The sequence below is a fragment of the Sciurus vulgaris genome, assembly GCF_902686455.1.
Source record: "Sciurus vulgaris genome assembly, chromosome: 4".
NCBI lineage: Eukaryota > Metazoa > Chordata > Mammalia > Rodentia > Sciuridae > Sciurus > Sciurus vulgaris.
In genome coordinates, this window is record NC_136464.1 from 150075685 (window position 1) to 150091339 (window position 15655).

General features: G+C 37.0%; 1 protein-coding gene across 6 annotated transcripts in view; it reads left to right on the forward strand.

Moving 5' to 3' along the window:
• Window positions 1-15655, forward strand: part of VPS36 (vacuolar protein sorting 36 homolog) — a 320991-nt gene that overhangs the window by 17073 nt on the left and 288263 nt on the right. For 3 of the 6 annotated variants that reach the window (XM_079136169.1, XM_079136172.1, XM_079136173.1), the window contains 8 exons: window positions 5062-5094; window positions 5193-5270; window positions 6144-6278; window positions 7698-7763; window positions 9399-9463; window positions 10049-10133; window positions 11055-11131; window positions 11211-14601. In XM_079136169.1, the coding sequence (XP_078992295.1) occupies window positions 5062-5094; window positions 5193-5270; window positions 6144-6278; window positions 7698-7763; window positions 9399-9463; window positions 10049-10133; window positions 11055-11131; window positions 11211-11304 (633 nt within the window). In that variant the 3' untranslated portion in view covers window positions 11305-14601. Of the gene's footprint in view, window positions 1-5061; window positions 5095-5192; window positions 5271-6143; window positions 6279-7697; window positions 7764-9398; window positions 9464-10048; window positions 10134-11054; window positions 11132-11210; window positions 14602-15655 lie in introns of those variants that run through there. The other 3 variants (XR_013763172.1, XM_079136171.1, XM_079136170.1) reach the window with 3 other exon arrangements.

Genomic DNA, 15655 nt, shown 5'->3' on the forward strand with positions numbered 1-15655 from the left:
ATTTAGCTGAGAAACTTTTTTATTTTATTCTTAGTGGTAAATAATATTTCAAAACCACAATCTGTCTCCATAGCTATTGAGTCGATATTTGTTTTTCAGCCTTTTCAGTAGAGCTAGGATTTTGTTGCTCTATAAAGTGTCTCATGAGATCATACCAGTTCTTCAGTTCAAATTTAGGGCAACACTGCCAAATAATTAAAAGAGCAAAAAATAATACTTTTGTATGTGTTCTCCCCATTCTTCCTGCATTAAAAATAGGGGTGTTCCATTCATTCATCTGAGCATTCAGCACCTGCACACACCCTTCTCCCCAACCCAAGCTCCCGTTTAGTTTCACTTTTAGAAGACTATTTAATACCATAGTCCTTACGATGTCTCTGACTGGTCATTTTGGTTATCCAAGATCATTTTCTAGTAGGTTTTACAGGAAGTGCTCATGGGAACAGTATTCCTTGTATCTGGCATTTTTGTGTTCCTTATACACGACAGTCACTTTTGCTCAATTTAAAATCCTTGGCCACTTTTTCTTTTCCTTGGGTGCCTTCAGTAGGATTCCTTTACCTTTTTGTCTGACATCCTCTTTCAAAGAATGAGGATGATCTAACTTTTTCCTCCTTTAAGAGTTATTTGCTATTTTTCCTAAATAGACAAAAAGATTTCTTTTTTCCTTATCTTTAAACCCAGTAATAGATCATGACTGCTATTCTGGATTATTATTCTCAGATATACAATGTGCTTTTTCAGTATATAGTTCCAAAACTTTTTTAATTTCAAGAAACTTTTCTGTATCATGCTAAGTAAAATAAGCCAATCCCCCCAAAAATCAAAGGTGTAATGTTTTCTCTGATAAGTGGATGCTGATCCATAGTTGGGGGGTGGGTAGGGAAGAATGAAGGAACTTTGACTTGTGCAGAAGGGAATGGGGGAGGGGTGGGGCAGGTGGGGATGGGAAGGACAATAGATTGAGACAGACATTATCACCCCGTATATACATGTATGAAAAAAAATTGTTTTAAAAATATTTATCACTGTCAAAAAAAGATAATGAAAAAAATTAATAAATGAAAGTTAGAAAAAGAAGTTTTCTATATAATTATAAAGAACTGCCTTGATTTTTTCCTTCTGAAACTCCTATTAGCTGTGTATTACAACCTCACTGCCAGTTTTGTTTGTGATTATCTTTCAAATGCCTTTTAGCTCTTTATTTCATTTTGATTTGGAAAATTTTCCTCTTAAACTGTTATCTGTTGTGTTTATTCACTCTTGTCTGCTATTTAGTGGTAGGCTTTGTTTTCAAAATGATTTTTCATTTTTAATCCTTTCCTGAATCCCTTCACCTGATTTCTGGTTTATATTTGCCCTTTCATAGCTTGTATCATCTTCTTTTGAAATAAAAGGTTATATTTTGGTCTGATCCATAAGCATGCCTTCCTGGCAAGCTTCCAATCTGTACGATGTTATTCTACTTCGTGTTGTCTTTTTTCTTATAATAACTTTGTGTGGGATTTGACCTTGATCCTTTGCTATGTGGCTTATTTTCATGTGAAATCCATTTTCCTGTGCTTTGAGAGGAAGGTCTAGTTCAGGGTAGCTTTCTTACTCCACATAGTCTACTCCCTCCTCAGCTGTTTTCATATTGTGTTAAAAATAATGGGGCTGGGATATAGCTCCATTGGTAGAGTGCTTGCCTTGCAGGCATAAGGCCCTGGTTCAATCCCTAGCCCCACAAAAAAAAAAAAAAAAAAAAAAAATGGTGGCTGGCTTCCCTGATTCCTTGTCCTTGTTTCTCTTCTGTTTTTATCTAGACCTTTTCTCTTGCTCTGCACTGTTCCTACCTTGTTCTGTTCTGATTCCTTTCTAGTTTCTCCCCAGTGTTGGACTGTCCTGGAAGAGAAGCCTGGAGGGTCAGTTTCAGGAATCCATAGGCTGCTTTATCCCCTTTGGTCCCTATTAGGGACCCCTCATACCCACCCACCATTGCAGTGGGTGAAGCCCTCACAGTTGTAAGTACTGTCCTCTGCTGGCCTGCCTCGCTGTCCAGTGACTACTTGTTGGCTTCTGGGGGTTCTCTTGTGCTCAGAACTTTGAGGAGCTGTACTGCTTCCCTTTTCTTTTTCCTGCCTAGTGTCAACATGGTGCAGATCTTGTTATTCTCTATTACCTGCTTGTTCCTCTGGAGTTTTGCCAGTATTGTGGCACTTAGCTTTGTAGTACATGCTGCCTGTGGGCTCTTGGTTTTGTTTGTTTGTTTTGTGGTACTAGGGATTGAACCCATGGGCACTCTACTACTGAGTTTTATCCCCAGCCCTTTTTATTTTACTTTGAGACAAGTCTTGTTAAGTTGCTAAGGCTGGCCTTGAACTTGCCATCCTCCTACCTCAGCCTCCCAAGTCATTGGGATTACATTCTTGCACTACTACACCTGGCAGGCTTCTTTTCTGGTTCTGAGATCTAGTTGCCTGTCTGCTTTTATGTTAGGATTTGGAGAGAGTCACTAACTATGCTGCCCCAGCCTCCATCTCCTCAGAATCCTATTCTCATGAAATTCTGACATTTAACATTAGAAGAGTTCTTATTCAGAGGAGAAATTGAGAGTGAATGGCTAAATCTGAAGAAAGGGGGATGAGTGCCCTCATCTCCTTCCTTGTAGGCCAGGGCCTCAGGGCATCATCACTGTCTGGTAGTAATGCTCTTCTGTCACTTACACTCACTGTCATCCTCTGTGTTGCTACTTAAGGAGGTTACGTGCAGCAGGGAACTCTTTGCATTATTTATATTCCCTTTTCTGAATATTGCCATACTAATTTGGTGTTAAGTTGAAAATAAAGTTTTTCTTAATTTATGGAAAAAGTTATTCCAGTTCAGTCTAATTTTCATGGAGTCACAAATTCAAAGGATTCTCCACAAGTGTTGCGTCCTGTCATGTAGACCATGGGTTTGTTCAGCAGATGGTCCTTGCTCTCTGCTCTGCTGTGGGCACCATGGTGGTGCTCCAGGCACGGGCAGGCAAACAGGGCAGCAGCAGTGAGAGAGGCCTTCTGTATAGAAAACAGGCTGCAGCAGGGGCACCAGTGTGGCCCCTAATTTTTCTTGGGGGTCAAGGAAGGCTTGTTAATAGCAGGAACATAGGGTTTGAGGTTACTTAAGAGACAAGTAGGTGCTAGCAGTGACCAGCAGGGTTAAGAATATTCAGATTGAAGAATGGGATACTCAAATGTGCAGAATCAAGGATATTGAAACTAAAAATTCAAGAATATATTAAGTTACTGAAACTAATAACTAAAGTAATGACTAAAAGTCAGTAAGAAGGAAGCTATTAAGTCAGCTTAAGAGAGAACCTGTAGTTTTTAAACACACAAGATTTTTCTCAAAATTGGAGCAGAAATTTGATTATGGGTATAGTAGAAGGAAAGAAAGTTCTGTAAATTGACAAAGGAATAGAATGAGTACGTGCATTCATTTTGCTTTACTGTGTGTTATAATAGTTTTCTCACCCCTTGGGTTTTTTTTTTTTTTTTTTTTTTTTTGTTGTTGTTGTTGTTGTTGTTGGGTTTTGTTTTTGTTTTTGTTTTTTTTTTGGTGCTGGGACTTGAACCCAGGGCCTTATACTTGCAAGGCAAGCACTCTGCCAACTAAGCTATCTGTCCAGCCCTCACCTCTTGTTTTTGATAGTTGGCTAATCCCATATTTTAGAATAATAATAGAAATGGAAGTGAAGAAGTTTTTGTTTTTATTTTATATTACTTAAAATATTTTTTAAGATTCTTCTAAGGCACTAAAATATATTTTTTATTGACCATTTATAAACAGTAAAGGCAAATGTATGTGTTCTGTGTGGTCTCACCATTTTAGTATACTTTTCTGTGAAAATATGATAAAGTGATTTACTAATTAAAATTTTTATTAGTTTCCTCTACACAAGTATATGAAATTTATTTATATTTTATATACTTAAAAATCTAAGTGTGTAAAATGTCTTTTACTTTTGAAAACTCAGTTGGTGTGATTTGCCCCCATTTAAATGTTAAGTGGACTTAGTTTCAGAGCTAGTGCCCAGAGCTTCCCACAGAAGGTTTCCTGCATTTGCTGGCTGTTGCTGATAAGAATGCAGTGTTTAAGCCTTTTGTTTATCTGAGGAAATTCCTGTTAGGTGTGTGCACATTCCCCTTTGTTTTCAGTGTTAGCCTTGGTGCTGGCCATCAGAATCTTATACAGCACTCTATTCTTTTAGCAAAATCCTTTTACAGATGGGGAATACTTTTCTGCAGATGGGCATGAACTGATCAGAGCCTCCATTATATATATCTGATCACCCTGGACCAATTTTTCAACTAACAAGTTGCTTAGTTGATTTTATGAAGATAACATCTGTACACATCAATTAGACAAATTGTGCACTGGCAGGGTGTTTTCGGTAACTTGAAATAATTTATTGGAAACGTATCTGATGAAGTTTGGAGGGGTCTTTGAGGGGATATTTGCTATAATAAATGATACAACTGGTAGGTTTTATTCAGATATATTTGGTGACTTTGGAATACTTTTTGTGATGTCCCCCATATCCAAAGCTGTAAGTATAAACAGGCTGAGGCTGTGTCAGTTAAATCACACCTGTTATTGCAGCCAAAATTACTGTGCCCAAAAGAGTATTCATGCAGCTGTTTATTGCCATTTTCAACCAGGAAAGCTTTATAATGCCTTTGATTCTTGACCTCCTATAAGGAAAACCAGTGATAGATTTTCTGATTTGTGTCAAATAATAGTAAATAATATTTTTTGGACTATATGTTACCTTTTGTTTGTTTAACCAATAATAACTATATTCTTTTTGAAAATCTGAAATATTTTTATTGCACTTTGTTTTGAAAATGTATGGTTTCTTAGCTAAAGTGGGTTTTACAAGACAAGGTGTAGATGTATTGCTTATATAATATTTTATTAACAAATTGATAAGTCTAAGGAAATTACATAAATTTGTAGCTTAGGAAAGAAAATAGAGGATGTGTCATTCATTTTCATTCTTTAGACAGATTCCAACAAAAATTCCATTTCTCATTTCAGGCCTTTGAAGACCTTAGCAAGCTAATGATCAAGGTATATGTCATTTACACCTCCAAAATTCATTCTAGTTATATGTTTTGTTAGAAGATACTTTGGGGACATTATTTCTTTTCAGTCTTTTCTTTTGGCAGGCTAAAGAAATGGTGGAGTTATCAAAATCAATTGCTAATAAAATTAAAGAGAAGCAGGGTGACATCACAGAAGATGAGGTAAAGATGCCCTTTAAGGCCTTAGAAACCACATGGCACCAATAATGCAACAAAGACATGTCTTTGTGGCTTTCCAGTTTGCTTGCTTGCCCTCTCTTCCTCCCTTCCATTTCCTTCCTTTCCCTTCCCCCACTCTCTTTCCTTCTTCCTTCCCTCTTTCTTTTCCCCTGAAGATTGAACCCAAGGTCATGTTACCACTGAGCTACAACCCTCAGATTCCCAGTTTATTTTATTTATTTTTTTTTTTTTGCGGTGCTGGCTGGGGATTGAACCCAGGGCCTTGTGCATGCAAGGCAAGCAGTCTACCAACTGAGCTATATCCCCAGCCCAGTTTACTTTTTAAAGTAACATTTCATTTCCTTTAGGACTTGAGGGTATGTGAAAGTCTAAAGAAAAAGTGAACGATAAAAATTGTGTTAGCTCTAGTAGGATTCAAGTTTATTCCAGTGCCTTTTCTTGAAGTATAGAAAACATAATGATATATGTAAGGAGTGGCTGTTTTATACATATCCCTAAATTTGATGTCTGCTTGCATTAAATTTATTCACAACCTGGTCACACCTATTTTTCTTAAATTTTCAGTTGTATCATTTGGTTGATATTAAATATATAGTCATTATATAAATTATTTCTCACACCAAACTTGTAATATAAACAGGATGAGAGATGAAGATGGAAGGAGAATAATTCAGATTTCTGCAAGAAACTGCTAGAAATCCACTGCCTTATTGTTCACAGCATAGAAACACAGTGAAGAAATAGGCATCTAGAGAAAATTGAGAAGAATTGAATTTATGATGGAAGAATTTCAAATGTTGGGGTGGAGAATCTAGTTCTACATCATTGTCTTATGCATTTTCTCTTCTCATTTAGACCATCAGGTTTAAGTCCTACTTGCTGAGCATGGGAATAGCTAACCCAGTCACCAGGGAAACCTACGGCTCAGGAACACAGTACCACATGCAGCTGGCTAAACAGCTGGCTGGAATATTACAGGTGCCTTTAGAGGTAAAACCAAACCTAAGTATACTTTTAAAAACTGTGTTAAATTATTTCCATGTTAACAGAAAACTTAACAAGAGCCTAATTCCTTTTGTGATATGGTTACTATCAGCCAACATACTATTTTTTTTCCAGGACTATTAGATTAGTCTACTGTACTTTAATGAGTCTTTGTAATATTCAAAATAGCTTTCAATTTCCGCTTCAGATATCTATAACTTTCTAACGCTATTTAATGTTTTTCTAATTTAAAAAATGTATTTCTCTATAGATGTTTCTGTTTATCTAGTCAATAATGTATATTATACTGTTAGTAATTCTGTAATGCAGATTCATCTAGGTATAACAGCATTCAAGTGATCAAAACTATTAAAACCTTTATTAAGAAGTATTTCAAACATATGCCAAAGTAAATAATCTAATAAATCCCCCACATGCCCATCACCCAACTTCATCTAACCAACTTCCAAAGTTATTTTAAGGCAAATCCTAGATATCACATCATTTTATCTGTAAATATTTCAGTAACTGTAGTGATAGACTCCTTTAAATGCAACTGTAATCCCATTCCACACCTAAAAGATCCTTAATATCAAATATTTAGTTAGTGTTTACATTTTCTCTTATAGTTTGTTTTTTCAAATCAGTATACAATTTGTCTCAAGTTTTGATTCATTCTCTTTAAGTGGGTGGGTTTTTCATCACCCTCCCCTTTCTTCCCTGCCCTCCACACCTAAAACATATTTGTTGAAAAACTGGTAGTTTAGTCCAGAGTGTCTGATAGTTTGGCTGACTATGTAATTTTAATAGGCTTCCATTTTACATATTTCCTGTAAACTGTTATAGAGCTTTTTTTTTTTTTTCCTGGAAAGAATATTTCATAAAGGGTCCTGCATACTTCAGGAGGCACAGGTTGTCTTTTTTGTAATGTCAGCAGCCACTGACAGTCATTACTTGGATCTGTTATTTCATTAGGAGCTGCAAAATGATGATATTCTTATTTTGGAAGAAATTATTTTAAAGTAATACTGGTGCACATATTTTAAAGAAATAGTTTCACATAATGGTCACACCCCACTTTTTTTGCAAAAATATTTGACCTGAAATCTGCAAGGATTATGAGGTGACATAATAGGGGTAGCTGGAATGACTTTAAACATGTAAGTTTACTAAATGTACATATACATGGTACAGAGCCTCTCCTTTCAAGTAAGTAAGGCTAAAACAGTAATAATAACATAAAAGTCCAAATACTGAATGTGAATAAGCTTGATACCTGAATAAGCTCTCCTGTGTATAAGTCTAGTTTTTTAAAACTTTTTAAGAAATTTTCTGATTTGTAATATCACTCCAATTTATGATTTCTGCTAAGAAATGCTAACTGGTGCTAATTATAATATTTGTTTTTATCTCATATTTTAATAGGAACGAGGGGGAATAATGTCACTCACAGAGGTGTACTGTTTAGTAAACCGGGCTCGAGGAATGGAAGTAAGAACAGAATATTTAGATACTCTCTTAGCTAAATATAGACTTTCTTGATATAATACAAATTCCCCTGCACTGAATACAATTTGAGGAAGGGTTGTGAATATCAAAGCTATTTTGAGAAGCAGTATAGTGTAGTGAAAAGAATACTATGCTGGTGTCTAGGAGGTAGATTTTATATCCCGGTTTGCCAGTGATTTGCTAAGTGACCTTGAGTAGCTTACATACCCTCTCTGGAATCCAACTTTTTACCATTAAGATAAGGGTTTGGAGTAAGTAATATGTTTCAGCTCTAATATTTTGCATTTTTGTTGTGATAAATGAAGTTGTGCAGGAACCCTTTTCTCTGCAGTAGTTAACTCATTCCTCAGTTACAGTTAGATAGGAGGAAGCGCCTCTGGGGTACTATTCACATATTAACTGTAGACATAGTTAGGTATGGTCCATTTTAAAAAGCTAGCAGAATGGATTTTGGAAGTTTTCACCATAAAGAATTGATAAATGTCTAGGGAGATAAACATGTTTAACCTGATTTAAACATTATGTAGTGCATATACATTCCAAAAATTACATGGTATCATATAAAGATGTGCAGTTTTTCAGGTTTGTTATGTCAGTAAAAAGGAAAGAAACCAGTCAGCTTTTTGAATGAACTCAGTTGGATACAGATTGCCACACAGAAGTGCAGAGGGAAAGTCACTGTGCTCCTCTGTCAGCAGTGGCGCTTTTCACTTTTGATGTCCCATCACACCATACATCCTTGGCCTTTAAGGTTCTGTGCCCCAGCAGTCAAATGCAGTCACCTCTGTGCAGATGACTCTCATGCATGTCTTGCCAGCCCTCACCCCAGCCCAGAGCTAAGCCTCCATTGTGTGTGTGTGAATAGTCATCTTGACTGCCCTCAGTGAGTGCTTATTACTTGCCAGGCCCTCTGCACGTGTTACCTCATTTATCCTCCCACTCGCTCAGTGAGGTAGCTCCTTTTACTACCCCCATCCCGGGGATAATTTGGGGATGAGGAAATTGAGGCTTATGTTAAATAACTTGATCAAGGCCACACCTGGAGACAGTGGTTTGACAGGGATTTGCAACCAGGCCTGGTGGGGCTGGCTCTGGAGCCATCCTGTATGATTCAGAGCTGTGCTTGTCCCCACCACAGTTCTGACCTCTTAAAGCTGCACCATCCAAAAGGGTGCCACTAGCCAGCTACATATGATGATTGTGAGCTTGTAACACTCTAGAGTTAGTACAAAATAAAGAAATGTTAAGTGCCAGTATCTCAGAAAGGTTTTTCTCAATGCTGAGGATTGATGAACTCAGAGCCTTGGCATTCCTGAGTTCTATTCCCAGCTCCCACCATGCCCCCATTTTTTTTTTTCCCTTTACTTTTCATGTTGCTACTAGAATATTTAAAGTTATATATGTGACCTGCATTATATTTATTTTGGATGGCACTGCTTTAATGAATTGAAGTCTGGCTCATTTGTTAGTTCCTTTTGCCTTGTAATGATTAAGTTATCTGAATTCCTTGATAAATGGTAATTTTAAAATTTCCTATTCTGTGCTAGTGATCACTACAATCATATAACATGACTCTTATTGACTTGCAGTCTAAACTGGATTTCTTTTCCCCATTAGTTGCTCTCACCAGAAGATTTAGTGAATGCATGCAAGATGCTGGAAGCACTGAAATTACCTGTCAGGTAAAGGAACCTTCACAGAAGTTTGCCATCTGTAACCACATTCTGCATAGGGTAGACCCAAAAGTTCAGCCAAGTTTACCACACTGCAAAATGTTGTTCTCTTGAAATTATATGTGACTAGAGTTCACCTGGCACCACAAGCATCTTCTGTCATCCTGGTTTTCATCATATCACACTGGGTGTTTCCTAAATGGGACTCACAGACTCTTGTTGATTTGGGGGAAGAAGATAAGAATGTGAGCTCCTCCCAGGAACTCAGGATAACCAGCCCTTTCCTTTAGATGGTTTGTGTTTGACGCTCTGGAAATTCAGAAGTTCAGGTGTTCAGCTGTGGAGTTAAAAGAAAGGTAGTCAGACATATTTTATTTAGCATGTAGATTCTAGTTCATAATCTCCTAACCTGGTTATTCATGAGCACTTTACTTCTGCCATAGTTACTTGTGGTCATTCATTATACTTTAAATGTTGTGTGATTATCATTGTCCTCATGCCTGGGCATAAAAGAAAGTAAAAAGTATGTACTCCTTCTTAGTGTTGAATATCCCAGGTGATTCCTGACTCTATTCTCACATATCTGGTTTTCAGGCTCCGGGTTTTTGACAGTGGGGTCATGGTAATTGAGCTTCAGTCCCACAAGGAAGAGGAAATGGTGGCCTCGGCCCTGGAGACAGTATGTGAACCCAGTTCCTCCGTTCATTAGAACTCACCATGAAGACTCAAATTCTCAGTGATTTGAGAACAGGATTTCCTTTTGAATTTAACTTTACTAAAAAGTAACATTCATGGGTGCAATTAAAAATGGTTTATTGTATACAATGAATACATATTAACCAAAGTCATGCATTTAAAAACTTTTAGAAACTTATTGACCTTAACATCTTGGAGGTAAGGAGAGTTAGAATTAGTGAAGTGCTGACTTTTCTACTGAAGTTCTAACTTTCTTAATTAGAATGTTACACAAAATTAAACTTCTTTAACACCTACATACGCAGCATTATAAAATATTAGAAATTGTTTTGTGAAATAAGTGCTTCAACAAATATGAAAAGCAAGTACAGTGTATATGGATTTTAACTGGCCAAATTGCCAATGTTACCCATTAGGATACCTGAAATATTACTGTTGTTATGGCCTCTAAATGAGCCTGATAATTTATTAATTCACATTTATTATATGTTTCATTTCAAGCTAAATGAAAACCCCAAGACTATAGATATTTCTTTCACATATTTTAAACTAAATCTATATATATGGGTCCTTTACTGTACTGTATAGCACTCAGTTGATTAAAATTGTTATGTGTTCCTTTTCAGAATATCCAGTATCTCTTTCTGGGCTATAGTATAGTGCTCTGTTATGTTACAAAGGGCTTCATGTTTATATTTTAGCTTCTGCTCTATTTGTTCTGGGTCCATCAACTTTTATAGATTCAAGCATTTATTAAGATTTAATTCTAAGTGAACATTCTTTGAATTTTATTAAAAAAAAAATCTATTTCCTCCATGTGCTGTTATATATTCTACCTAAGGTTAGTACATACGTGTACTAAATTAATCACTTTTTTTTTTCCCCTGCTCTGTGATCCTGATAGGTTTCAGAAAAAGGATCCCTAACATCAGAAGAGTTTGCTAAGCTCGTGGGAATGTCTGTCCTTCTGGCCAAAGAGAGGTAAGACCTTTGCCCTTCATTACAATTTGTGTTTGTGTTTCTGAATGGACAGATAATTAATGTTTTCTTTTATTTCTAGGTTGCTGCTTGCAGAGAAGATGGGTCATCTTTGCCGAGATGACTCAGTAGAAGGCTTGCGGTTTTACCCAAATTTATTTATGACACAGAGCTAAAGATTTTGTATTTGAAATACATTCTGTCCATACTTATATCTGGTAGACTGTATGACACTGAGCTAAGAGATAAACCCTGATAAACTGAAAATTTATTAGAATGATAAAAATCTTTTAATCTCTCCCTAAATATTATGGTTCTGGAAACTTATTTAGGATACATAAAGGAAAATACAGAAAACGAATGCTAATATGAATTTAAAATCATGCTATAGTTGTGCAGAATTTAACTTGAAGTAAAGTAGATTTTAATTTGGTTCCCAAAAGTAACCATTTAGTAAAGAAGGGAATTTAAGTCCTTGAAGGAGGAAAAAGAGAAGTTGCATGTTTGCATAGGTTAGATTATTAATTTGGTATGACTAAAATTCACTGAATTATGAATGTTTTCCTCTGTGTCTGATGCACCCATTTTGGGGGGTTTCTTGAAGGAAGACATAGCTACAGTGTAGTATAAGAACCTGACAACACTGGAACAAAATACCAAGCTGCAGTATGCCCCATAAGGCTCTTCCTAAGGGCTTTTCAAAGCAGTCGTGGGCATGTCTTCAATGGACCAAATAAAACACCTTTAAAAAAGGAGAGTCCTGGGAATGTGGCTCTGTGGTAGAGCGCTTGCCTGGCATGTATGAGGCCCTGGCTTAAAGCCCTAGCACAGCAAAAACTTTTTTTATTTTTTAAAAGGAGAAAATTTTATTTGACTTCCATATTTATTTTGAGTAGTTTTTTTTTTTTTTTTTTTTTTTTTTTAAAGTGGTGATTTCAGGGCTGACATTTAAAGAATGCAGCTGTGTCATTTTGTTTAAAAAATGCTGTGGATTTTGAAACTAAATTAAAGAGCTGTGTAGACATGCCCAGAGTTAAACTATTACAAATTTGGAAGGTAGATGGCTTAGGAATTCCCTGGAATTGTTCCATGGGTGGAAGGGCAGTGGGAACCTTTAGCTAATTTCACAGGAACCTTAGTGCTCTTTTTACCTGGAAGCCAAGGATGGGGACAGAAAGTGGAAGAGTAATATGCCTCCTTCTTCTCCCTTAAGGAATCTTAACACTGAACTTTAAAAAAAATATTTATATCATATTCCAGAAATATTTTTTTCTTCTTTGCCCTATGCATTATAAATTGTGTGAACTGTCTTGGTAAAAGGTATTACCAAGATAACAATAACTGGCTACTGTTGCCTGTAGAGTGCTTGAATCTTAAAGTAGACTGCCTGACTTCATGTGTTACTGCTCTACAGCGTGCAGCATATCAGCATTACCTCCAACTCAGGGACCCCACAGGACAGGAGGCCCTTTTCTGAGACTGAGTTGGACACAGAAGAATAGTGATGATTTTGGCCAATTCTCCAGAAGGGATAGTGTATGAATGGGAAAAACCCTTGGCACCAGGAGGAGGGGTGCCCAGGTGCACACTGCAGGACTTTCCCACTGGATGAGATAGAAGCCACTGCAGATGCCCCCTTGGGAGGTGCCGAGGTCCTCAGCCACAGATAAGGGGATTCCCAACCCCTGATCCCGTTCTGAAAAGTGTCTGTTGCTGCTTGTTCTCCAGTGTCATGGGAATGCTGTGGCCAAGGCATCCTGCTTTAGTCTTTGTTTTCCAAACCTGTCACTGACTCTTCATGTGGTGGACAGATCCCCTAATTACCTCATTGCTCAGCCTCAGGGTTTATTTTGGGAGTAATTCAGTGTCTGGCCACCCAAGTCTTTTAGGGGGTTAGTTGGACCATAATGTAAACTTGTTTGTACATCTTCCCTCTGGGGTTGCACTTACTCTGTCACATGGCTCTGGCAGACTCGTGTGTACACACACATGCACACACATACACACACACCACGGTATCTCTTCTCGCTAGGGTTCTTAAAATTAGCAAAGATAAATAATAATCTGTTTCACATGTTGGAGTATTTGCAGATAAGGTTGTTGGAGCTGCTGGATCTAGTTCTAATAGTGGGGTTTCATTACAGCAAGCCTACATAATTCAACATGTTTATATACTTTAATGTGACAATAGATGAACAAAAGTGGAACAATCTGAGTTGTTTAAAGTGAACTAAAGAGGAAGAAAAGTGACATGAATATACTTTTCAGATGTCACACTAACTAAACAATAAGTATAGTTGATTTTATTATTTTTAAAGTGGGCATTCTTCACTTTCCAGACCTCCATTTGTATTTTTATTTTTTGCCAAATGAGGTGTTATTTTGTCTTTTATTGTTAGAGGTTATATTTAGATACAACTAATCAGGCCCTAAGTGCAAAAAAGTTCTGCCTTGGTGCTTATCACTGTTATAATTATTTTTGTTTTCCTAACTTTGCTCATAGGAGCACAAGTCTCTTTGTAGCTTTATGGTAATGGACTATTTCTAGTCACTTCCTGTCAAGAAAAAATTTTTTACATTCTATAAGTGAAGGTTGTTTTCAAGGTTAAATGATTGGTATTAATGTACATACAGTAAAATGATTGCAAAATATTAAAATGACTTTCTTAACTTGGTGTTCTTTTATAAATACTCTGTGAAAAACATGTGAAAATGATAAACTTTTAGTCATACCAAGCCAGTATGTTAAGAATTTTTCTTTTAGATTTTTTAATTAAGCTTTACTTATAAATATTTATGACTTCAAGCTTTTAGTATTTTAGTTATCTTTTAAATATGGGAAATGAGTCATGGACTGTCTTTGGTTTTTTTTTTTTTTTTCCTTAATGCTGGATGTGAATTCCACAGTGGGTAGACCATGTGTGTTCATGTGAATGTGCTAGCTCTTGTTCCCTGTTACCAGACCAGGCTCATCAGAATGTGGATTCATCATGTCATCACTCTCACTCATATATTTAAAACGGTTCCCTTTTGCCCAACAATCTCAGCATCTTTGTTTTGGTACAATGAAGTCACAACTTATAAGGTGGTTAGGTTTTACAGATTGTGCCTAAGGACAAAATAGAGCATGCTCAACATGATCCTTGAAAATCTCTTAAATTGCCAATAAAGTTCTCTTTATAGTCTTACAGTTTGAATCCCTGTGGAGTGATATGTAGGTATGAATGTATTATGCATATAGTAAGTACAATATATAATAAAAACTGCACACCAACAATGGACTTTCATAGCATTAATAAATGCACTATTTTAGGGCTGGAAGTGTGACTCAGTGATAGAGCACCTGCCTTGAATGTGTGAGACCCTGGGTTCCATCCTCAGCATCACAGGAAAAAAAAAAAATTACACTATTTAAATGTGTGTATCTTTCTTTTTGCCAATATATATGGTTGAATTTATGTAAATTTACTGGTGATCCCAACCCTTATGATAGAGCTAGAGTGTAAGCCCCACAGGGCAGAGATTTTTATCTGGTTTGTTCATGGATATATCCCCAAAGCCTAAAACAGGGCCTGGCACACAGTAAGCATTCAATAAAAATTCACTGGATGAATGAACCTTGATGTATATACCTATTTATAATTTGCCTCCTTTCTATCCTACTTTAGCTCCCATTCAATTCAATCTAAAAGAATCACTTTGGAGTACATATGGATTTTATGTGAGGAACTTCGTGGAGTATTCGGCAAGGGGAAGGATAACACAAATAAGATATTGCCCTGCTTTTAAGAAGAGGGTGGAATTATTGGATAAATAGACAAGGGAGCAACGTTCACTCAAGGCAGAGTGAAGTGCCGTGGAAAGGGCACAAGTACCATGCTGTGGAGCACAGAGGGAGCCTTCAGTTCTGATGGAGGGCTCTGGGAGGCTTTGTGGGAGAGGAAGAGCCTAGTAAACTAGGCTCACAAAGGCCAAGAGGTTGCCAGTAAGTGCAAGGCACTGGGTCAAGGGAACAGCATGAGGTGTGCCCCTTCCTTTTCCTGAACATGTCCTCTTTGTCTGTCCAGACTTCCTTTATTACTTCTTGCTACTCACTTGCCCACAGTAATCCTGATCATTCTTTGCTCAATCCCAGCTGCTCCAGGAAAATCTGTTTCTGGTGCACAGCTCTACTCTAAGCTTCCTGAGAGTTACTGTCTATCTCATATACTTGACTGTATTGTGTTTCGTTCTTGTAATTGTCTTATGCCATAGGAAAAAAGAAAATTGGTTTTCTTTAAGTTCAAAGACTGTCATACAGCAATTCTTTTGAGTCCTCACTGTCCTAGGTTAGCGATTTTATACAGTAGGTTCTCAGTCAAATATTAACTGAATTGGTGGGCTGGGGCATAGCTCATTGGTAGAGTGCTTACCCAGCATGCATGAGGCCCTAGGTTCAATCCCCAGGTACCCACAACAAAACAAAAAGTATTGAGTGATGGATTATAGTTTGTGTCTTGAGTTGACTAACAAACCTAAATCTATGTT